Consider the following 23362-nt stretch of genomic DNA (forward strand, 5'->3'; position numbering starts at 1 on the left):
TGACTTTTCGCCGCCCTCGCATCACTGTGCGGTGGCTAGCGGGTTTGTCGGGCCGGTGCTTGGCCGACGGGACCAGCGGGCGTTGCTGGATGGTGTTCGGGTGGCAGGCGTCTTCCTTCTTTGACGGTATCGGCACGGCCCAGGATGAAACCGGAACGACCGTGCCGAGAAGGGTCCCTCCTTGGCGATTAAGGCCAAGGGCCTGAGGGAATCGTCCTGAACGGGACGATGGCGGTTCCTTTGCTGTTAGGCTCGGAAGCCATCTTGACTTCCGAGCCGCCACCGATCCGAAGCTGCCCCGGCGGCGTATTCCGGCCACACGGTAGTGCAGGAGCAGCCGTGTGGGCCAAAGCGATGCGGGAAGCTGCAGCAGTGAGTAAATAGGCCTTAACACAATTTCGTTTACACTCAACAAGAAATGTTCACCCACACCCACACGCCACACTAGGAACTTTAAATAAATTGTGTTAGAAATGTGAATCTTCTTGGTTTTTCATACGTTGTCGCGAAGCCCCTCCGATTACCCCACTGTTAATCTATCTTTTTCTTTGCAGAACAATACTACCAACATCTTCCTAGCTGCCGTAGGGATTTCAGCGGTGGAATTTAGGTGGAATATTTGCACTGAGCTCCGAGGACCGAAACGGATAACTCCTCGCCAGCTCATGCATTCCGCTCCCGGTTTCCTGCGTCGTCCACTACTGGACTGTATACGAGATACGTTGTGTATGTCTACAATAAGAAAAATAAAGACATTTTCATAGTTTACTCGCCGCAAGACCCTTCTGGTCTGGGCAAAACCGTGCAATAGAATTTTGAAAGAATTTATCCAATCTGTCTCTGTCAATTAGTGACAGGTAAGTATAAGTGTGCTGCTTTGATTTTAATAGTAAAATATCACAGGTAAGTATGGTTTTTTGGTAAGTATAATCACAGGTATGTATAGTAAGTATAGTCGTATTATAATTTTAAAAATTGTCAAAATTTGGACGATCACGACAAATTAAAACTTTGAACCGAGAAGATTTCGGTAAATAGTCCTCTCGTTCAGGACCTCTTTTTTTTTTAAATCATTCATGCTTTTAAAAATCCTAATCGGGTTCGCTTCCAGTGTGCGGATTTAGGCATTCGTGCTAAGCACGGATCCCTGCCACCTCCCGTTGGAAAATCCTTAGATTTTCATACTAACCGATCCTCCGATTACCTTTCACGAAATTTACGTTGGGGGCGCCAATTGTAACCACGGAGACTTATAGGGCTGCTCCGCAGCCACAGTGGCTCCCAATTACTCCCGGAAACAAGCTCAGTAGCATGAGACCCCTCGAGCTGTGTCTCAGGGCCGGCATGCTACTCGGTAATCGGAGGGGCTTCGCGACAACGTATGAAAAACCAAGAAGATTCACATTTCTAACACAATTTATTTAAAGTTCCTAGTGTGGCGTGTGGGTGTTGTTTTGTGAATAATTTGAGTATTAATTTGTTAAGTGTTTCCTGTGCTAATATCGGTGGTACCGGTACATACCGCTGCTGCTTGAAGGTGGTGTCGATGGCCGACACAGCGACTCCTGTCGAGCTGTGCGGCCGAAATTCTCGCCGGATGGCGATCGGGGCCGGTACTCGGCCGACGGGACCAGCAGGCGTTGCTGGGGGGGGGATCACTGGCGTCTTCCCTCGTGGGCGCAATCGACCGACCGTGGCATGGCCACCTTGGCAAGTCGAGAGGGGAAATCCTCCTTGACGGTTAAGGCGATCTGCCTGAGGATCCGTCCGGAAAAGGACGGTAAAACTCCTTGTCGAGTTAGGCGCGGAAGCCTGATGGCTTCGCGGGCCGACCCGTGTGCTGGACGGTGGGACTTAAAGGTCCAAACAAAAGAGGTCCTATGGACGGTACATTTTAACAACCAATCTTCAAATAGAATGCAGGGCATTCAAATTACCTGAGCAGTATCTTCCCCAAAGCACAGCCTAGCTCCTGCTATGAAAAGGGGGGGGGGGGGTTCGTTCACTCAGTCAGAATCACTGCACCATGAAAATCACACGTCTTAGCACACGGACGCCTGTTAAACTATTCGCCAGTTTTGGGCAATGGCCGTTCTGTTCAATTATTCCCACCATCCGTCATTCTTTCGGTCATCATCTACATGCTGTTTCACTCGAAGTACAATTTCTATTCCATATTTGATCGATGGTAGCAAGACAACACATTTACAGCGGTACTTGACCCTTTCACTTCTGTGGTATTTCCTACTGTTTTTACACAAGAAACGTGAAGGGTCCGACACACAACATATAATACAAAACAAAAATCAACAATTTGTAACCAAACGGTTACACTATCCACCACCCCGATGAAAAAATGCGAAAGCACGAAGAGATTTTGCATTTTTTTTTTCAATTCGCTCTCTCAGGTCATCTTCGGCCGCCATCGGTTCGTGGATGTACAACAAACATATTAAAATATTTACAAAAACATTACAATAACAATTTAAAAATTACTAAATACTAGCGCGCGATATCATAATAGAACTTTACAACAAATTAAAAATATAAATAATAAAACATGCTAAAATAATACTTCCGTACGTTCACAATAAACATTTTTGTGCGCGAGGAAGCCCACCGTGCACACTACCACCAACCTGGTCGATAACATTGATCAACCTTCTGTACCGGGGATCTACGCAGCTGTCAACGAGGTGAACAAAGATAAAACAACACAAAACAAATAGCTAGACAAACGTGGTTTGGAATTTCTTAATTTCTATTATAATTATTGAATTACTTGTTGATTTGAATTTATTTCTATATTTATTATTGGAATTTGTAAGTACACCTAAATACACATATATAACATTAAATTTACCAAAATTTGTACGACACAGACAAGTTAAAATCAACTAAAAGGTTGCGGACAGTGACAGACAAATTAAAAGGAAGGACTAAAAACGTAAGTCGTTAAAACACTATTTATTAAATATGTAATAATTAAAGAAAATAAATTTACAGCTTAAAGCATTCTCTAAAGCAAAAACGAGTCTGCTAAATAGGAGTCCCGAAACTTTTCCCATTGTCGCATCAACCGCAACAAACTTTAAGGTTTTTAACCTCACAAAGTGAGTGCATCAGGACGACTAGAATGTCAGGATCTGATAAATCGACCCGAAGACGCAGCGTCATCCGACAACTGACGGAAGAGGAGAGTTCGGCGACTGGATGTTGTCCCTTGTGCGACCGACCCGATGTAGCCGATAAATGGATGGTGCAGTGCGACCTGTGCGAGCGGTGGTTCCACTTCACCTGCGCGAAGGTTGACGAGAATGTCAAGGATAGAAGTTTTGCATGCGGGAAATGCGCTCTACCATCCGGTCGGGAATCTACACGAACTTCTTCCAGTACTAGTTCGTCGAGGAGACGGTTAGAACTCCTTCGATTGCAGGAGGAAAAGGAGCTCCAAGAGAAGTTCTTGATGGAGCAAGCGGAGGAGGAATGCGCTCTGCAAAAGAAGGCACAAGAAGAGGAAAAGGAGAGGAGGAAGAGGATCATGCAGGAAAAGTTGGAGATAGCCAAGCAGTATTTGAATAGGAAGTACGAAGTACTGCAGGAGGAGGAGCGATCGAACAAAGGTAGGAGTCGGAAAAGTCTCTCCAGCACTCGGAGCAAACTCAGCGACGTCCAAAAATGGGTCGAGAACCACGGTATGGCCATGGCAACCGGATCCGGGATGAGTCAAGTCCCCATCGGCACCACACCAATCACCGAAGCTGGCCCCAGGGATGAATCTGCTAGACTTCCGTGTGGCGGGACATTTCAAAGCACTGCTGCTCAACCCGATGTTCCTAAAGAGCCTGTTGCAGTTACTGGCGCGTACAATCAAAGCAATATTGCCTCGTGGGGAATTCTGGTACCTCGCGCGGTCCAAAATCCTGAAAATTCGGTCCCGGCTCCACCACCCCCACCTCCTACTACTTCTAGCACTCCTGTCTATATGAGGCAGGGTTCGCGAACCTCCGCTTTTCTCGCCGCAGCCGATATATCTTTGCCCACGTCTGCGCAGCAAGTTGGACCACTGATGTGCTCAATGGAGATATCGCCACCTCCCAGCGGCGACAAGTCTAGGGCTGACTTAGAACGGGAAGTTCGAGAGTTGAAGCAGCAATTGGCCAGCATTCAACAGACGTCGTCTAGTCAGCGCCATCCGTTTCCCACTCCGAGTAGCAGCAGTACGTCAGATGCAGTAACTACTAGCATAAGTATCACGACAGGTGCAGGTATGTTAAACGCGCAAGCTCCGTTACCAACGGTTAGAGAACTAAGTAGGCAGGCACACAATCCTATTAGTTATCCGGTAAGGAATCAGGCTCAGAATGTTAGCATTACTCAGGGGTTTGTAACAAATTGTAACACAATGAACACTGTAGTGAGCTCTAACTCTTTGCCTCATCGAGGCTCGATAGTTTCGTCAAGTGCTGGGCTATGGGATCCTAACTACACCGGTAGCTGTTTCTACCCGGTAGTTTCCGCCAGTCATTTATCGCGACAGTACGAACCAAGTGCCGCGCATCCTCCTGTTCGGCATTCGTCTTTCCCGTTTGGTGTTCCCACGGGGCATTCGTCGGGGCAATACGCACCAAGTCAGCCGAATCCTCGCAATCAATATTCGACATTTCCGCTTAATGCTCCCTCCTACCCGTTCGTCGCGAGTGTATCGAGTGTTCCAAATCCGATCGTTACGCCGCTACCGTCAAGCAGAGTCGCTCATGATCTTCCAGTCTCATCGTGTGGACCGAGTTCACAGCAAATCGCTGCAAGACACGTGGTGCCCAAGGAGCTACCAGAGTTTGCCGGCGACCCCATAGACTGGCCGCTGTTCGTGAGTAGCTACAACAACTCAACGCGTATGTGTGGATATACCGATGACGAGAACCTCATGCGTCTTCAGCGGTGCCTCAAAGGGAATGCGAAGGAAGCAGTTCGGGGACATCTCTACCATCCGTCATCAGTGCCACAGGTAATGGCGACCTTGGAAACACTCTACGGTCGCCCTGAATTGATAGTGAAGTGCCTGATGAATAAAGTGTATTCAACGCCGGCGCCGAAAGCGGACAAGCTGGAGAGCCTCATCAGCTTCGGACTCGTCGTTCAGAACCTTTGTAGCCAACTGCAGTCCATGGGCATGGATGCCCATCTTTCAAACCCTTCGCTACTCCAGGAGTTGGTGGACAAGTTGCCGGCCAATATCAAGCTGGACTGGGCCTTGTACCAACGACAGATTCCAGTAGCAGATTTGCGGACGTTTGGCGCGTACATGACAACAATTCTGTCTGCGGCCAGCAACGTCACACTTTACGCAGAGCCAGTGCGAAAGCAGGAGAAGTTCAAGGGTAAAGAGAAGGGTTTTGTGAACGCGCATACGACGGAGCCGGAACGGAAAGTTCAGCGGGACGTCAAGACGGAAGATGCTGGTGCTAGTGCCGTTCGCCAACCGAAGCCGTGTCTACTGTGCAAGAAGGACGGACACACAGTGCGTGAGTGCAATAATTTCAAGAGCTTGTCTCTGGAGAATCGTTGGAAGACGGCCCAGCAGCTAAGCCTCTGCCGACGTTGCCTGATTCCTCACGGTAAGTGGCCGTGCAAGGCTACGGTGTGTGGTGTAAGCAAATGTGAAGCACGCCATCACAAGCTACTGCACCCGGGAAACCCTCAGGCGCCGACTATCGAAGCAGTGTCTTCAGCGAGAAGCCAGGTCACACCCACAACATCAGCGACGGTGAACGTTCATCGTCAACTTCCGTGTCCGGTGCTATTCCGGATTCTTCCAGTTACTCTTCACGGGAAAAACAAGTCAGTCACCACGTTGGCATTCCTCGACGATGGATCTTCCTACACACTAATGGAAAAAGAGTTGGCTGATGAACTGGGCGTTGAAGGTGAAGCCGAACCCCTGTGCTTGCAGTGGACCAGCAGTATCAAACGAACCGAAAAGGATTCACAGAACGTACAGTTGGAAATCTCGGCGGCTGGCAACAGTCAAAAGCACACACTGGAATACGTGCGGACGGTCGAAAGCTTGGATCTTCCCCCGCAGTCTTTGCAGTACGAAGAGATGGCGCGCAGATACGATTACCTCAAAGGTCTTCCCGTAGACAGTTATCCTACCGCTACACCCCGTATTCTGATCGGTGTGGACAACGCTAAATTGCTGCTGACGCTGAAGAAGCGAGAAGGGAAGTACTTCGAACCAGTTGCAGCAAAAACAAGGCTTGGTTGGACCATTTACGGGAAAGCAGAAGGACTTTCGAGTACACCAGAACATCGTCTTCTCCACATCTGCGCTCGCTCATCCGACGAACAGTTACATGACGCAGTGAAAAACTTCTTTTCCATCGAAAACGTTGGCGTGGCGCTTGTTCCACAAATCGAAGCTGAAGAAGATCGGCGATCGCGTGAGATTCTCGAGAAAACAACTATTCGGACATCATCCGGGCGCTTCCAAACAGGACTGCTCTGGAAGTTTGACTGCGTTGAATTTCCTCAAAGCCGATTCATGGCTGAAAAGCGACTGTCTTGTCTGGAACGGAGTTTGAGCAAGAAACCGGAGCTGTACGCAAACGTCCGACAGCAGATCCTCGATTATCAATCGAAGGGCTACGCCCATAAGCTTACAAATGAAGAAGCCAGCCTTAGTGACCCTAGAAGAGTCTGGTACTTGCCGTTAGGTGTGGTTCAGAACCCGAACAAGCCTGGAAAAGTCCGGGTTGTGTGGGACGCAGCGGCAACTACCGGTGGCGTATCACTAAACTCCATGCTACTGAAGGGGCCGGATCTACTCACATCGCTACCATCCGTACTATTCCGTTTCCGCCAGCGAGAGGTTGCCATTACGGGTGACATAAAAGAAATGTTCCATCAGATCCTGATTCGGCCGGAGGATCGACAAGCTCAGCGGTTTCTGTGGCGGGATAGTGCAACGGAACCAGTGCAGGAATACGTGATGGATGTTGCAACGTTTGGGTCAACATGTTCGCCATGCTCTGCCCAATACGTAAAAAACAGAAATGCCGAAGAGTGGAAGCAGGTATACCCGGACGCAGCCGCGGCTATCGTGGAGAACACCTACGTAGATGACTACGCGAACAGTTCAGATACGGTCGAGGAAGCAGTTCGCATAGCGCTCGAGGTGAAGGAGATACACGCAAGTGCTGGTTTCGAGATTCGGAATTGGCTTTCAAGCTCCAAACAAGTTCTTCGACGGGTCGGGGAAGAAACAACGCAAGTCTCAAAGTGCTTCATTGCAGAGAAGTCCACCGGTTCAGAACGGGTACTTGGAATGGCGTGGCTACCAGAACCCGACGAATTCACGTTTGCTCTTAAGCTTCGTGATGAAGTTGTACAACTGTTGGCGGAAGGATTCATTCCGACAAAGCGTCAAGTGCTAAGAGTGGTCATGAGCATCTTTGATCCTCTCGGGCTTGTTGCAGCGTTTGTAGTGCACGGAAAATGCTTGATCCAGGACATATGGAGAGCGAAAGTGAACTGGGACGAGCGAATTCCAGAAGAATTGGTCATCAAGTGGCGGCGTTGGGTGGAGGTGCTGCAAAACCTTAACCAGGTGAAGATTCCACGCTGCTATTTTCCTGGATACGATCACCGCAGTTTGAAACGCTTGGAACTTCACGTGTTCGTAGATGCAAGTGAGGCCGCGTATGCATGCGCCGCTTATTTCCGGATTGTCGACCGAGGACAGGTACGCTGCGCGCTGGTGTCGGCCAAAACAAAAGTGGCACCTCTAAGTCCAATGTCGGTGCCTCGTTTGGAACTGCAAGCCGCAGTTATCGGTGTCCGACTAATGAAATCGGTGCAGGAAAACCATACATTACCGATAAGCCGTCGCGTAATCTGGGGCGACTCTAAAACAGTTCAGTCGTGGCTTCGATCGGATCAGCGGAAGTACCGACAATTCGTGGCGTTCAGGGTCAGCGAGATTCTGAGTGAGACGAGCCTGGAAGAATGGAAATGGGTTCCAACACGACGCAACGTAGCAGATGAAGCCACCAAGTGGGGCAAAGGACCGAGCTTTCAACCAGACAGTCGATGGTTTACAGGACCTGAATTCCTTTACGAGGATGAATCTAGATGGCCAGAACAGGAATACTCGCCGCCGGATATCCAGGAAGAAATGCGACCAGTCCACGCCCACCACCGTCCATCTTCGAATCCAGTGCTCAAGTACCAGCGGTTCTCCAAGTATCAACGACTTATACGGACGGTAGGGTATGTACTGCGCTTCATTGATCGTTGTCGTCGAAAGCCTGCAACCGATTCTTCCGATACTGGAGTCCTGTCGAGAGAGGAGCTGTTGAAGGCGGAACTCGTGCTGTGGCGGTTGGTGCAGAACGAAGAATATGCCGAAGAAGTGTCGACGATTCGCAAGAACAAGGAACGACCGCCAGGAGAAGTTAAAAGGTTGACGAAAAGTAGCCCGTTACGCAAGCTGACGGTTTTTCTCGACGATAACGGAGTTCTGCGTATCGAAGGGCGGATTGAGGCAGCAAAATTTGTTCCATACGAACCCAAGTATCCCGTGGTGCTCCCAAAACAACACTACGTTACTCGACTGCTCGTCGATCACTTCCACCGACGGTACGCACATGGTTACGGAGAAACGGTGATCAACGAGCTTCGACAGATCTTCCATATTCCTGGTTTGAGAACTCTTGTCCGACAGATTGCCAATCGTTGCTCATGGTGTACCGTGTATCGTGCAGCTCCCCGGTCCCCGCGAATGGCACCTCTTCCAGCTGCGAGAGTGACCCCGTACGTCCGGCCATTCACATTTATTGGCATCGACTACTGTGGGCCTTTCCTGATTCGCATCGGTAGAAACAACGTGAAGAGATGGGTGGTACTCATCACTTGCCTAACTGTACGAGCCGTTCATCTAGAGATTGCCTGCAGCTTGTCCAGTGAGTCATGCAAGATGGCTATTAGACGGTTTATCGCCAGGAGAGGAGCTCCGCAGGAGATCTACAGTGACCAGGGCACAAATTTTGTTGGAGCAAGCAAAGAGTTACGGGAGGAAATAGCTGCGATGAACCATACGTTGGGCAGAACCTTCACCAACCGTAACACTCAGTGGCGTTTCAACCCCCCGGCCGCCCCCCACATGGGTGGAGCGTGGGAACGCATGGTGCGAACCGTGAAAGTTTCGCTGCAGACGCTCCAGACCAGTAGGACACCAGATGAGGAGACGTTCCACACCCTTCTGACTGAAGTGGAAGGTATAATCAACTCGCGACCGCTGACATTTGTTCCGTTAGGATCAGAGGAAGAAGAAGCTCTTACACCTAACCACTTCCTGATGCTTAGTTCTAACGGTGTAGTTCAGACACCACAGGAACCGGTGACGGATAGCGGACGAGCACTCAGGGCTAACTGGGATCAGATACGAAGTATGTTGGACCAGTTCTGGACGAAATGGATAAAGGGCTACCTGCCCACGATCTGTCGCCGCTCCAAGTGGTTCGACGATATCAAGCCAGTACAAGTAGGAGATTTAGTGGTGGTGATTGACGAAGGAACCCGGAACAGCTGGACTCGCGGAAAGGTGGTTAAGGTCTATCCTGGAAACGATGGCAGAATACGAAAAGTGGACGTGCAGACTGCGAATGGAGTGTTCCAGCGACCGGTTACCAAGGTAGCTGTGCTTGATGTGGCTGTAGGTGGTATAGCTGAGCCTGAGGCAGGACAGCAGCAATACGGGTCGGGGAATGTGCGCGAGGAAGCCCACCGTGCACACTACCACCAACCTGGTCGATAACATTGATCAACCTTCTGTACCGGGGATCTACGCAGCTGTCAACGAGGTGAACAAAGATAAAACAACACAAAACAAATAGCTAGACAAACGTGGTTTGGAATTTCTTAATTTCTATTATAATTATTGAATTACTTGTTGATTTGAATTTATTTCTATATTTATTATTGGAATTTGTAAGTACACCTAAATACACATATATAACATTAAATTTACCAAAATTTGTACGACACAGACAAGTTAAAATCAACTAAAAGGTTGCGGACAGTGACAGACAAATTAAAAGGAAGGACTAAAAACGTAAGTCGTTAAAACACTATTTATTAAATATGTAATAATTAAAGAAAATAAATTTACAGCTTAAAGCATTCTCTAAAGCAAAAACGAGTCTGCTAAATAGGAGTCCCGAAACTTTTCCCATTGTCGCATCAACCGCAACAATTTTAAAATCGGAAAACGAAATAAATTAAAACATGCAAAATAAATATGTACACAACATTTTAAAAATCTTATTAAATATCCCGAATTATGGGTAGACAACTCTATTTACACGTTGCGCAACGAAAAACAATTTTACAACCCTATTTGCAAATATTTACAACACAAAGATCACATTCGATCAGCACGGCCGAATCCCCAGGCGGGATTGATTCGCCGGCGGGCAAACTGTTTGACACAACAGTGACAGTGACAGTTTGCGAAACGTCATGAGTCTGTCAAAGTGGACTGACACAGCATATCTATTGTTCGTTATGTTGTTGTTTACCTTATGTTGTGCAGTTGGAATTCAACTCGAAGTGAAAAGTGAATAAAGTGGCATTTTCTGATGTATTCGTGATAAGTAATACGTACGTATATGTATGAAACATACCGAAGACTTATCTTCGTATGTATTTGTCTTTTTCAGGTGAATGAAATCATTCATTCTTGGGTTGTTGGTCTATGTGGCCACAATCTTTGCGACGAAAGATTGGCCCATAGCAAACCCATAATGGTCCCGGGACCTTGATGACCATCTTAGCGGAGCAAGATGAAATCAGGTAAGTTCAGTGTACACATTAAAATAATCAACCTCTCTAAGGTGATTGGTGTTTATTTTAGATTGGCCAATCAAAACAAAGTGGGCGATCCCCTCCCGGCAGTTCTGCAGGTGGGGAAAACGAGGTGAAATACGCAATACCTCGCATTTTCCGCCGGTCCTGCCAACCCCGGTATGGATCCCCGATGATAAATCAAGGTAAGTTGGATCTATTATTACTTGCATGTTAGCCTTTCTTCACGACCGATCGGAGTCTTTCATCCGTCGGTCCGACTAAACAGGACTAACAGCTAACGATTCTCATAACAACTAACACAATCGACTAACAATTCCATAGTCCTTCGGTGTTATTTAATTGCTAAAAACAGTTTCTATTTCTCTCTTTTCAGATCATCTTCCATCCAGCGGTGTTCACCGTCGGCGACTGGGGAATTGCCGATGCTCCCACACCTCACCGGATTAACGGCAAACTGCCGGAAAAATAGGAAGTGAAGTGGAAAGAAATAAATATTAAATAAATATGTTTGAAGTCTTAGTGGCATTTGTTTTTCTTTTTATTGAATGAAAAGACCTTTTGGGGGGTTCCAGGTGTGCGTCCGGAACTGGGAATATTCGTTGAAGGGTAGGGTTCCAAGATCGAAGATAGGTTTACGCTGCACAGTTCTTTGGCCGTAGGTTCCGCTTGAAGATTTGGGTTGGCCTTTTTCCGGATCTTGAACGATCGGGTCTGCTTTCGTAGGGATTCAGGGTTCGAAGTTTGTTCTTTGGAAGTAAGGAAAGCTTCACCAGGTAAGTCTCGGGGAAAACTCGATGAATGAAGCACCGACTTACTGGTGTCAAATTCGGGGGAAAAGTAACCGGAAGAATAGCGTGACACTGGGCTTCTTTTCGTTCCCATTTCTACCTGAAGCAGGTCTTCCGAATCAGATTCGGGCTCGCTGAAGGACATTTCGAAGTCTTCGGAATCAGAACTAGGGATGATCAACTCGATCTCTTCCTCTGGTTCTGACTCCGTCGCCCTATACTCGCATGTCGCGCTGGGGGGCAAATAGCGAGAATTTACATCGCATGTGACGATGTTCATGTCACGCATAAACACGTAAATGATTCTTTTAATTTTTATGACGTCTGCTGGCATCATCACCCCCGAAGTCCTTTGCTCCCGAATGGTATGCAAAGTCTCTTCGAGGTCCAGCTCTAACTCCTCTAGCGGGTAGTTAGGATGCGTCGAGAGCAACGGACGAGGCATCTCGAAAGAGTCCTCCAAGTCCGACTCGTCCGCATCGTACGTCGTCGGCTGCCAATCAATTAATTTATAATTGGCCTTAGCCTTTGCTCGCCGCTTGCGTGTCATTGTATGAGAATCGGAGATGTGTTGTGGATGGGTAAAAATAAAATCATAAAACAATGGGACGGATCAAAACAAACATGTTAAAATAAATAGTGCGCTATTGTTGTCATGATTCATTGGACAAGTAGGTAAAGTAAAGTTCAATTATGATCTATGTTTGGACAATGCATAAACGGATCACGATACACAAAATTTGCCAACATCAACGAATTTTTATGCGGTAAAAACGAGAATCGAGAGCAAATGTGTCCGTGATGTGCTCAGGACCTCTTTTGAAGCAAAAGCTTCGACTTATCACAGATTTCGCAAGTGAGTGAAGATAGTGCGTAAGGGGCGAGACATACGTGCAAGCACGTATCCCTGCCACCTCCCGTCGGCAAAAATCGATAGATTTTTGTATGCTACTTCGGTCCCTTGATTACCTTTCGCGGACTTTTGGCTGGGTGCCAAGTGAAACTTATCGTCAATACTACAGTGCCGGGCCGACTCAAGACGCAAGAGACTCTCCGGCAATCCCAGGGTCGGCTAGCTACCGGGTAATCAAGGGCGGTTCGCGATACAAAAACTAAGAACACGGATCTTTAACGTTACTTATGCATTTTATTGAAAATTCCTACTTTGTGGCGTGTGCGTGTTGTTTTGTGAATAATTTGAGTATTAATTTGTTAAGTGTTTCCTATGCTAATATCGGTGGTACCGGTACATACCGCTGCTGCTTGAAGGTGGTGTCGATGGCCGACACAGCGACTCCTGTCGAGCTGTGCGGCCGAAATTCTCGCCGGATGGCGATCGGGGCCGGTACTCGGCCGACGGGACCAGCAGGCGTTGCTGGGGGGGGGATCACTGGCGTCTTCCCTCGTGGGCGCAATCGACCGACCGTGGCATGGCCACCTTGGCAAGTCGAGAGGGGAAATCCTCCTTGACGGTTAAGGCGATCTGCCTGAGGATCCGTCCGGAAAAGGACGGTAAAACTCCTTGTCGAGTTAGGCGCGGAAGCCTGATGGCTTCGCGGGCCGACCCGTGTGCTGGACGGTGGGACTTAAAGGTCCAAACAAAAGAGGTCCTATGGACGGTACATTTTAACAACCAATCTTCAAATAGAATGCAGGGCATTCAAATTACCTGAGCAGTATCTTCCCCAAAGCACAGCCTAGCTCCTGCTATGAAAAGGGGGGGGGGGGGTTCGTTCACTCAGTCAGAATCACTGCACCATGAAAATCACACGTCTTAGCACACGGACGCCTGTTAAACTATTCGCCAGTTTTGGGCAATGGCCGTTCTGTTCAATTATTCCCACCATCCGTCATTCTTTCGGTCATCATCTACATGCTGTTTCACTCGAAGTACAATTTCTATTCCATATTTGATCGATGGTAGCAAGACAACACATTTACAGCGGTACTTGACCCTTTCACTTCTGTGGTATTTCCTACTGTTTTTACACAAGAAACGTGAAGGGTCCGACACACAACATATAATACAAAACAAAAATCAACAATTTGTAACCAAACGGTTACAAGCATGGATACTGAATCGTAAAAAATATGCACTTTGAGGAGTTTTTGTATTTTAGTGGTTCAAAGGAATTTCACTATAGAAAATATTTGACGAATAAAATAAATTTTTAACGAAATAACAGTTTCACCAAACCGTCCCTAGTCGAAAGAAGACACACTGAGCTATCATCCGACGGGTAGCATGGATACTGAATCGTAAAAAATATGCACTTTGAGGAGTTTTTGTATTTTAGTGGTTCAAAGGAATTTCACTATAGAAAATATTTGACGAATAAAATAAATTTTTAACGAAATAACAGTTTCACCAAACCGTCCCTAGTCGAAAGAAGACACACTGAGCTATCATCCGACGGGTAGCATGGATACTGAATCGTAAAAAATATGCACTTTGAGGAGTTTTTGTATTTTAGTGGTTCAAAGGAATTTCACTATAGAAAATATTTGACGAATAAAATAAATTTTTAACGAAATAACAGTTTCACCAAACCGTCCCTAGTCGAAAGAAGACACACTGAGCTATCATCCGACGGGTAGCATGGATACTGAATCGTAAAAAATATGCACTTTGATGAGTTTTTGTATTTTAGTGGTTCAAAGGAATTTCACTATAGAAAATATTTGACGAATAAAATAAATTTTTAACGAAATAACAGTTTCACCAAACCATCCCTAGTTGAAAGAAGACACACTGAGCTATCATCCGACGGGTAGCATGGATACTGAATCGTAAAAAATATGCACTTTGAGGAATTTTTGTATTTTGGGAGTTTCAAGGAATTTCACTATAGAAAATATTTGACGAATAAAATAAATTTTTAACGAAATAACAGTTTCACCAAACCGTCCCTAGTTGAAAGAAGACACACTGAGCTATCATCTGACGGGTAGCATGGATACTGAATCGTAAAAAATATGCACTTTGAGGAATTTTTGTATTTTGGGAGTTTCAAGGATTTTCACTATAGAAAATATTTGACGAATAAAATAAATTTTTAACGAAATAACAGTTTCACCAAACCGTCCCTAGTTGAAAGAAGACACACTGAGCTATCATCCGACGGGTAGCATGGATACTGAATCGTAAAAAATATGCACTTTGAGGAATTTTTGTATTTTGGGAGTTTCAAGGAATTTCACTATAGAAAATATTTGACGAATAAAATAAATTTTTAACGAAATAACAGTTTCACCAAACCGTCCCTAGTCGAAAGAAGACACACTGAGCTATCATCCGACGGGTAGCATGGATACTGAATCGTAAAAAATATGCACTTTGAGGAGTTTTTGTATTTTAGTGGTTCAAAGGAATTTCACTATAGAAAATATTTGACGAATAAAATAAATTTTTAACGAAATAACAGTTTCATCAAACCGTCCCTAGTCGAAAGAAGACACACTGAGCTATCATCCGACGGGTAGCATGGATACTGAATCGTAAAAAATATGCACTTTCAGAACTTTTTGTATTTTGGGAGTTTCAAGGAATTTCACTATAGAAAATATTTGACGAATAAAATAAATTTTTAACGAAATAACAGTTTCACCAAACCGTCCCTAGTTCAACTAGGGACGGTTTGGTGAAACTGTTATTTCGTTAAAAATTTATTTTATTCGTCAAATATTTTCTATAGTGAAATTCCTTTGAACCACTAAAATACAAAAACTCCTCAAAGTGCATATTTTTTACGATTCAGTATCCATGCTACCCGTCGGATGATAGCTCAGTGTGTCTTCTTTCGACTAGGGACGGTTTGGTGAAACTGTTATATCGTTAAAAATTTATTTTATTCGTCAAATATTTTCTATAGTGAAATTCCTTTGAACCACTAAAATACAAAAACTCCTCAAAGTGCATATTTTTTACGATTCAGTATCCATGCTACCCGTCGGATGATAGCTCAGTGTGTCTTCTTTCGACTAGGGACAGTTTGGTGAAACTGTTATTTCGTTAAAAATTTATTTTATTCGTCAAATATTTTCTATAGTGAAATTCCTTGAAACTCCCAAAATACAAAAATTCCTCAAAGTGCATATTTTTTACGATTCAGTATCCATGCTACCCGTCAGATGATAGCTCAGTGTGTCTTCTTTCAACTAGGGACGGTTTGGTGAAACTGTTATTTCGTTAAAAATTTATTTTATTCGTCAAATATTTTCTATAGTGAAACTCCTTTGAACCACTAAAATACAAAAACTCCTCAAAGTGCATATTTTTTACGATTCAGTATCCATGCTACCCGTCGGATGATAGCTCAGTGTGTCTTCTTTCGACTAGGGACGGTTTGGTGAAACTGTTATTTCGTTAAAAATTTATTTTATTCGTCAAATTGTAACTCGGAAGCTCATGGGATAGGGTTCTACAGGGTCGTTTAACACATTCCTTTCCCACTGTACACTGGCCACAAATGAGAGAATCAAGCAGGACAGGATAATTTACGAATCTCCTTTCCACAAACGGTTAAACAATCAAGGACGGACAAACATAACTGGGCAACGTCTGTAAATGGAATGAGAACTGGAATCCCCGAACGGCGAGGTTTGGAAGTTCCGTTATGAACTCGGTAAAACGGGGCAAAGTGGTGTAAGAATTTCACATTTAGGGTTGCACTTTCTACTAATAAGCTACCACGGAAGCTAATTACAATTTACAATCATTTATTGGTGACGTCAAAAGGGGTCTATACTTGCATGCTCTTTGGATACTCGACGTGGATCCGGATCCTGGTTGATGAGGTAGCTTGGGGTAGCCGGTCGAAGACCAGCGTCATCACTGGTGGCTGCTCGTCCAGGTGTGCGGACGGGTTGCCAGACTTTGGGCGAGAGTTGTTACGGCGTGTTTGGCAGATATCTTCCCGATGGACTTTTGGAAGATGGCGGTCGAGTGCACTACCGATGACGGGCATATACTCGGGGTTGACACAATGGCGGTTTCTGGAAAGCCTGCCGAACATCTACAATGGGCACAACGTTCACTTCATTTCCACAGCCTCTTCACAACTTAGTGCGGGTTCTCCCGTGAACTTCTCCGCCGTGGTAGAGAACTGGCTGTTTTAGAAAAAAGGCACAAAAGAAAAAGGCCCTTTGCATGGACCTGGCCACCAAGTATTAATGCCCTGCGACGTCACTGTAACTAACCTCACATTTTGGTTCTAGTTTGATAGTTACCTTTTTCTTATCTTTTTAATATGTTTGTCTTCGTTGGTATTTTTGCTCGTGGAATTACATACTTTTAGCTACAATTTTAATTCAAATTAGGTTTTTAGGAAACGATTTTTACCGATTAACACATTAACACACTAACCATACTAACATAGTTTTTAACTAAACATTCACTAATTTTACTAACACATTTTGTTGTACAAATACTGGTTTTGTAAATCCTTTGTACTCGACCCTAAACAAAGATACAACACAAAAAAATATAAAACTATTACACCACAAAAGAGGTTTTCTTTTCTAACCTCGACTAATTAGAATAACCGCGCGCACTACGATTCCGTTCGAGGATCAAAGTCACAAAGAGAGTTCTTTTGTCGATCATTGCCGCTTTTATAACATCTATTAAACATAAATTTAATGTTAAGGGCCATGTTTGTTCACCCTTTACGTTGTATCGCCATCTGTGGATTGGACACTAAACCATTAGGCCTGTGAGCTATTATGTTTTTCCATGTTCAAACTGCTCGAATCAATCGATTTGTCATAGCTTGGTAAATCTCGAGAAAGGGGGACGCTCACTCACTTGCCGCTGGTGTTGTCAACCCGTGAGTGTGTCTCTCCCAGTGTGTACGTTTCTGTAGGGGAGAATGGGGCAAAAGGATTGATGGTGGAGCCAACAAGTTAATATTGGAACCGAACGGTTACAAAATATTTTCTATAGTGAAATTCCTTTGAACCACTAAAATACAAAAACTCCTCAAAGTGCATATTTTTTACGATTCAGTATCCATGCTACCCGTCGGATGATAGCTCAGTGTGTCTTCTTTCGACTAGGGACGGTTTGGTGAAACTGTTATTTCGTTAAAAATTTATTTTATTCGTCAAATATTTTCTATAGTGAAATTCCTTTGAACCACTAAAATACAAAAACTCCTCAAAGTGCATATTTTTTACGATTCAGTATCCATGCTACCCGTCGGATGATAGCTCAGTGTGTCTTCTTTCGACTAGGGACGGTTTGGTGAAACTGTTATTTCGTTAAAAATTTATTTTATTCGTCAAATATTTTCTATAGTGAAATTCCTTGAAACTCCCAAAATACAAAAACTCCTCAAAGTGCATATTTTTTACGATTCAGTATCCATGCTACCCGTCAGATGATAGCTCAGTGTGTCTTCTTTCAACTAGGGACGGTTTGGTGAAACTGTTATTTCGTTAAAAATTTATTTTATTCGTCAAATATTTTCTATAGTGAAACTCCTTTGAACCACTAAAATACAAAAACTCCTCAAAGTGCATATTTTTTACGATTCAGTATCCATGCTACCCGTCGGATGATAGCTCAGTGTGTCTTCTTTCGACTAGGGACGGTTTGGTGAAACTGTTATTTCGTTAAAAATTTATTTTATTCGTCAAATATTTTCTATAGTGAAATTCCTTTGAACCACTAAAATACAAAAACTCCTCAAAGTGCATATTTTTTACGATTCAGTATCCATGCTACCCGTCGGATGATAGCTCAGTGTGTCTTCTTTCGACTAGGGACGGTTTGGTGAAACTGTTATTTCGTTAAAAATTTATTTTATTCGTCAAATATTTTCTATAGTGAAATTCCTTTGAACCACTGAAATACAAAAACTCATCAAAGTGCATATTTTTTACGATTCAGTATCCATGCTACCCGTCGGATGATAGCTCAGTGTGTCTTCTTTCGACTAGGGACGGTTTGGTGAAACTGTTATTTCGTTAAAAATTTATTTTATTCGTCAAATATTTTCTATAGTGAAATTCCTTGAAACTCCCAAAATACAAAAATTCCTCAAAGTGCATATTTTTTACGATTCAGTATCCATGCTACCCGTCAGATGATAGCTCAGTGTGTCTTCTTTCAACTAGGGACGGTTTGGTGAAACTGTTATTTCGTTAAAAATTTATTTTATTCGTCAAATATTTTCTATAGTGAAATTCCTTGAAACTCCCAAAATACAAAAATTCCTCAAAGTGCATATTTTTTACGATTCAGTATCCATGCTACCCGTCAGATGATAGCTCAGTGTGTCTTCTTTCAACTAGGGACGGTTTGGTGAAACTGTTATTTCGTTAAAAATTTATTTTATTCGTCAAATATTTTCTATAGTGAAATTCCTTGAAACTCCCAAAATACAAAAATTCCTCAAAGTGCATATTTTTTACGATTCAGTATCCATGCTACCCGTCAGATGATAGCTCAGTGTGTCTTCTTTCAACTAGGAATGGTTTGGTGAAACTGTTATTTCGTTAAAAATTTATTTTATTCGTCAAATATTTTCTATAGTGAAATTCCTTGAAACTCCCAAAATACAAAAATTCCTCAAAGTGCATATTTTTTACGATTCAGTATCCATGCTACCCGTCGGATGATAGCTCAGTGTGTCTTCTTTCGACTAGGGATGGTTTGGTGAAACTGTTATTTCGTTAAAAATTTATTTTATTCGTCAAATATTTTCTATAGTGAAATTCCTTGAAACTCCCAAAATACAAAAATTCCTCAAAGTGCATATTTTTTACGATTCAGTATCCATGCTACCCGTCGGATGATAGCTCAGTGTGTCTTCTTTCAACTAGGAATGGTTTGGTGAAACTGTTATTTCGTTAAAAATTTATTTTATTCGTCAAATATTTTCTATAGTGAAATTCCTTGAAACTCCCAAAATACAAAAATTCCTCAAAGTGCATATTTTTTACGATTCAGTATCCATGCTACCCGTCAGATGATAGCTCAGTGTGTCTTCTTTCAACAAGGGACGGTTTGGTGAAACTGTTATTTCGTTAAAAATTTATTTTATTCGTCAAATATTTTCTATAGTGAAATTCCTTGAAACTCCCAAAATACAAAAATTCCTCAAAGTGCATATTTTTTACGATTCAGTATCCATGCTACCCGTCGGATGATAGCTCAGTGTGTCTTCTTTCAACTAGGGACGGTTTGGTGAAACTGTTATTTCGTTAAAAATTTATTTTATTCGTCAAATATTTTCTATAGTGAAATTCCTTGAAACTCCCAAAATACAAAAATTCCTCAAAGTGCATATTTTTTACGATTCAGTATCCATGCTACCCGTCGGATGATAGCTCAGTGTGACTTCTTTCAACTAGGGACGGTTTGGTGAAACTGTTATTTCGTTAAAAATTTATTTTATTCGTCAAATATTTTCTATAGTGAAACTCCTTTGAACCACTAAAATACAAAAACTCCTCAAAGTGCATATTTTTTACGATTCAGTATCCATGCTACCCGTCGGATGATAGCTCAGTGTGTCTTCTTTCAACTAGGGACGGTTTGGTGAAACTGTTATTTCGTTAAAAAATTATTTTATTCGTCAAATATTTTCAATAGTGAAATTCCTTGAAACTCCCAAAATGCAAAAAGTTCTGAAAGTGCATATTTTTTACGATTCAGTATCCATGCTACCCGTCGGATGATAGCTCAGTGTGTCTTCTTTTGACTAGGGACGGTTTGATGAAACTGTTATTTCGTTAAAAATTTATTTTATTCGTCAAATATTTTCTATAGTGAAATTCCTTTGAACCACTAAAATACAAAAACTCCTCAAAGTGCATATTTTTTACGATTCAGTATCCATGCTACCCGTCGGATGATAGCTCAGTGTGTCTTCTTTCAACTAGGGACGGTTTGGTGAAACTGTTATTTCGTTAAAAAATTATTTTATTCGTCAAATATTTTCAATAGTGAAATTCCTTGAAACTCCCAAAATGCAAAAAGTTCTGAAAGTGCATATTTTTTACGATTCAGTATCCATGCTACCCGTCGGATGATAGCTCAGTGTGTCTTCTTTCGACTAGGGACGGTTTGATGAAACTGTTATTTCGTTAAAAATTTATTTTATTCGTCAAATATTTTCTATAGTGAAATTCCTTTGAACCACTAAAATACAAAAACTCCTCAAAGTGCATATTTTTTACGATTCAGTATCCATGCTACCCGTCGGATGATAGCTCAGTGTGTCTTCTTTCGACTAGGGACGGTTTGGTGAAACTGTTATTTCGTTAAAAATTTATTTTATTCGTCAAATATTTTCTATAGTGAAATTCCTTGAAACTCCCAAAATACAAAAATTCCTCAAAGTGCATATTTTTTACGATTCAGTATCCATGCTACCCGTCGGATGATAGCTCAGTGTGTCTTCTTTCAACTAGGGACGGTTTGGTGAAACTGTTATTTCGTTAAAAATTTATTTTATTCGTCAAATATTTTCTATAGTGAAATTCCTTGAAACTCCCAAAATACAAAAATTCCTCAAAGTGCATATTTTTTACGATTCAGTATCCATGCTACCCGTCGGATGATAGCTCAGTGTGACTTCTTTCAACTAGGGACGGTTTGATGAAACTGTTATTTCGTTAAAAATTTATTTTATTCGTCAAATATTTTCTATAGTGAAACTCCTTTGAACCACTAAAATACAAAAACTCCTCAAAGTGCATATTTTTTACGATTCAGTATCCATGCTACCCGTCGGATGATAGCTCAGTGTGTCTTCTTTCAACTAGGGACGGTTTGGTGAAACTGTTATTTCGTTAAAAAATTATTTTATTCGTCAAATATTTTCAATAGTGAAATTCCTTGAAACTCCCAAAATGCAAAAAGTTCTGAAAGTGCATATTTTTTACGATTCAGTATCCATGCTACCCGTCGGATGATAGCTCAGTGTGTCTTCTTTTGACTAGGGACGGTTTGATGAAACTGTTATTTCGTTAAAAATTTATTTTATTCGTCAAATATTTTCTATAGTGAAATTCCTTTGAACCACTAAAATACAAAAACTCCTCAAAGTGCATATTTTTTACGATTCAGTATCCATGCTACCCGTCGGATGATAGCTCAGTATGTCTTCTTTCAACTAGGGACGGTTTGGTGAAACTGTTATTTCGTTAAAAAATTATTTTATTCGTCAAATATTTTCAATAGTGAAATTCCTTGAAACTCCCAAAATGCAAAAAGTTCTGAAAGTGCATATTTTTTACGATTCAGTATCCATGCTACCCGTCGGATGATAGCTCAGTGTGTCTTCTTTCGACTAGGGACGGTTTGATGAAACTGTTATTTCGTTAAAAATTTATTTTATTCGTCAAATATTTTCTATAGTGAAATTCCTTTGAACCACTAAAATACAAAAACTCCTCAAAGTGCATATTTTTTACGATTCAGTATCCATGCTACCCGTCGGATGATAGCTCAGTGTGTCTTCTTTCAACTAGGGACGGTTTGGTGAAACTGTTATTTCGTTAAAAAATTATTTTATTCGTCAAATATTTTCAATAGTGAAATTCCTTGAAACTCCCAAAATGCAAAAAGTTCTGAAAGTGCATATTTTTTACGATTCAGTATCCATGCTACCCGTCGGATGATAGCTCAGTGTGTCTTCTTTCGACTAGGGACGGTTTGATGAAACTGTTATTTCGTTAAAAATTTATTTTATTCGTCAAATATTTTCTATAGTGAAATTCCTTTGAACCACTAAAATACAAAAACTCCTCAAAGTGCATATTTTTTACGATTCAGTATCCATGCTACCCGTCGGATGATAGCTCAGTGTGTCTTCTTTCAACTAGGGACGGTTTGGTGAAACTGTTATTTCGTTAAAAAATTATTTTATTCGTCAAATATTTTCAATAGTGAAATTCCTTGAAACTCCCAAAATGCAAAAAGTTCTGAAAGTGCATATTTTTACGATTCAGTATCCATGCTACCCGTCGGATGATAGCTCAGTGTGTCTTCTTTCGACTAGGGACGGTTTGATGAAACTGTTATTTCGTTAAAAATTTATTTTATTCGTCAAATATTTTCTATAGTGAAATTCCTTTGAACCACTAAAATACAAAAACTCCTCAAAGTGCATATTTTTTACGATTCAGTATCCATGCTACCCGTCGGATGATAGCTCAGTGTGTCTTCTTTCAACTAGGGACGGTTTGGTGAAACTGTTATTTCGTTAAAAAATTATTTTATTCGTCAAATATTTTCAATAGTGAAATTCCTTGAAACTCCCAAAATGCAAAAAGTTCTGAAAGTGCATATTTTTTACGATTCAGTATCCATGCTACCCGTCGGATGATAGCTCAGTGTGTCTTCTTTCGACTAGGGACGGTTTGGTGAAATTGTTATTTCGTTAAAAATTTATTTTATTCGTCAAATATTTTCTATAGTGAAATTCCTTGAAACTCCCAAAATACAAAAATTCCTCAAAGTGCATATTTTTTACGATTCAGTATCCATGCTACCCGTCGGATGATAGCTCAGTGTGTCTTCTTTCAACTTGGGACGGTTTGGTGAAACTGTTATTTCGTTAAAAATTTATTTTATTCGTCAAATATTTTCTATAGTGAAATTCCTTGAAACTCCCAAAATACAAAAATTCCTCAAAGTGCATATTTTTTACGATTCAGTATCCATGCTACCCGTCGGATGATAGCTCAGTATT

At 42.5% G+C, this 23362-nt stretch overlaps 2 protein-coding genes and 1 long non-coding RNA gene across 4 annotated transcripts; 1 reads left to right on the forward strand and 2 right to left on the reverse strand.

Moving 5' to 3' along the window:
• Nucleotides 1-3136: 3136 nt before the first annotated feature.
• LOC134286770 (uncharacterized) lies at nucleotides 3137-9817 on the forward strand. The gene has a single exon (XM_062848441.1). It carries the CDS (start codon nucleotides 3137-3139, stop codon nucleotides 9815-9817), a length of 6681 nt encoding a protein of 2226 aa, XP_062704425.1.
• A 443-nt stretch (nucleotides 9818-10260) lies between these two features.
• LOC115267373 (uncharacterized) lies at nucleotides 10261-15133 on the reverse strand. The gene has a single exon (XM_029874361.2). It carries the CDS (start codon nucleotides 12205-12207, stop codon nucleotides 11386-11388), a length of 822 nt encoding a protein of 273 aa, XP_029730221.2. The 5' UTR covers nucleotides 12208-15133; the 3' UTR covers nucleotides 10261-11385.
• A 912-nt stretch (nucleotides 15134-16045) lies between these two features.
• On the reverse strand, nucleotides 16046-17585 carry LOC134287252 (uncharacterized). 2 transcript variants are annotated; one of them, XR_009997155.1, is made up of 2 exons: nucleotides 16887-17585; nucleotides 16046-16766 (listed from the first exon to the last, which is right to left on the reverse strand). It is a non-coding gene; the product is annotated as an uncharacterized LOC134287252 (long non-coding RNA). The 2 variants fall into 2 exon arrangements; XR_009997154.1 differs by having other exon boundaries at nucleotides 16046-16812.
• Nucleotides 17586-23362: the final 5777 nt, after the last annotated feature.

This window comes from Aedes albopictus, chromosome 2, assembly GCF_035046485.1.
Source record: "Aedes albopictus strain Foshan chromosome 2, AalbF5, whole genome shotgun sequence".
NCBI classification, from domain to species: Eukaryota; Metazoa; Arthropoda; class Insecta; order Diptera; family Culicidae; genus Aedes; species Aedes albopictus.

Excerpts from the sequence above, each read along its gene's own strand:
- LOC134286770 (XM_062848441.1), top strand. The coding sequence starts at position 3,137 with ATGTCAGGATCTGATAAATCGACCCGAAGACGCAGCGTCATCCGACAA.
- LOC115267373 (XM_029874361.2), bottom strand. The coding sequence starts at position 12,207 with ATGACACGCAAGCGGCGAGCAAAGGCTAAGGCCAATTATAAATTAATT.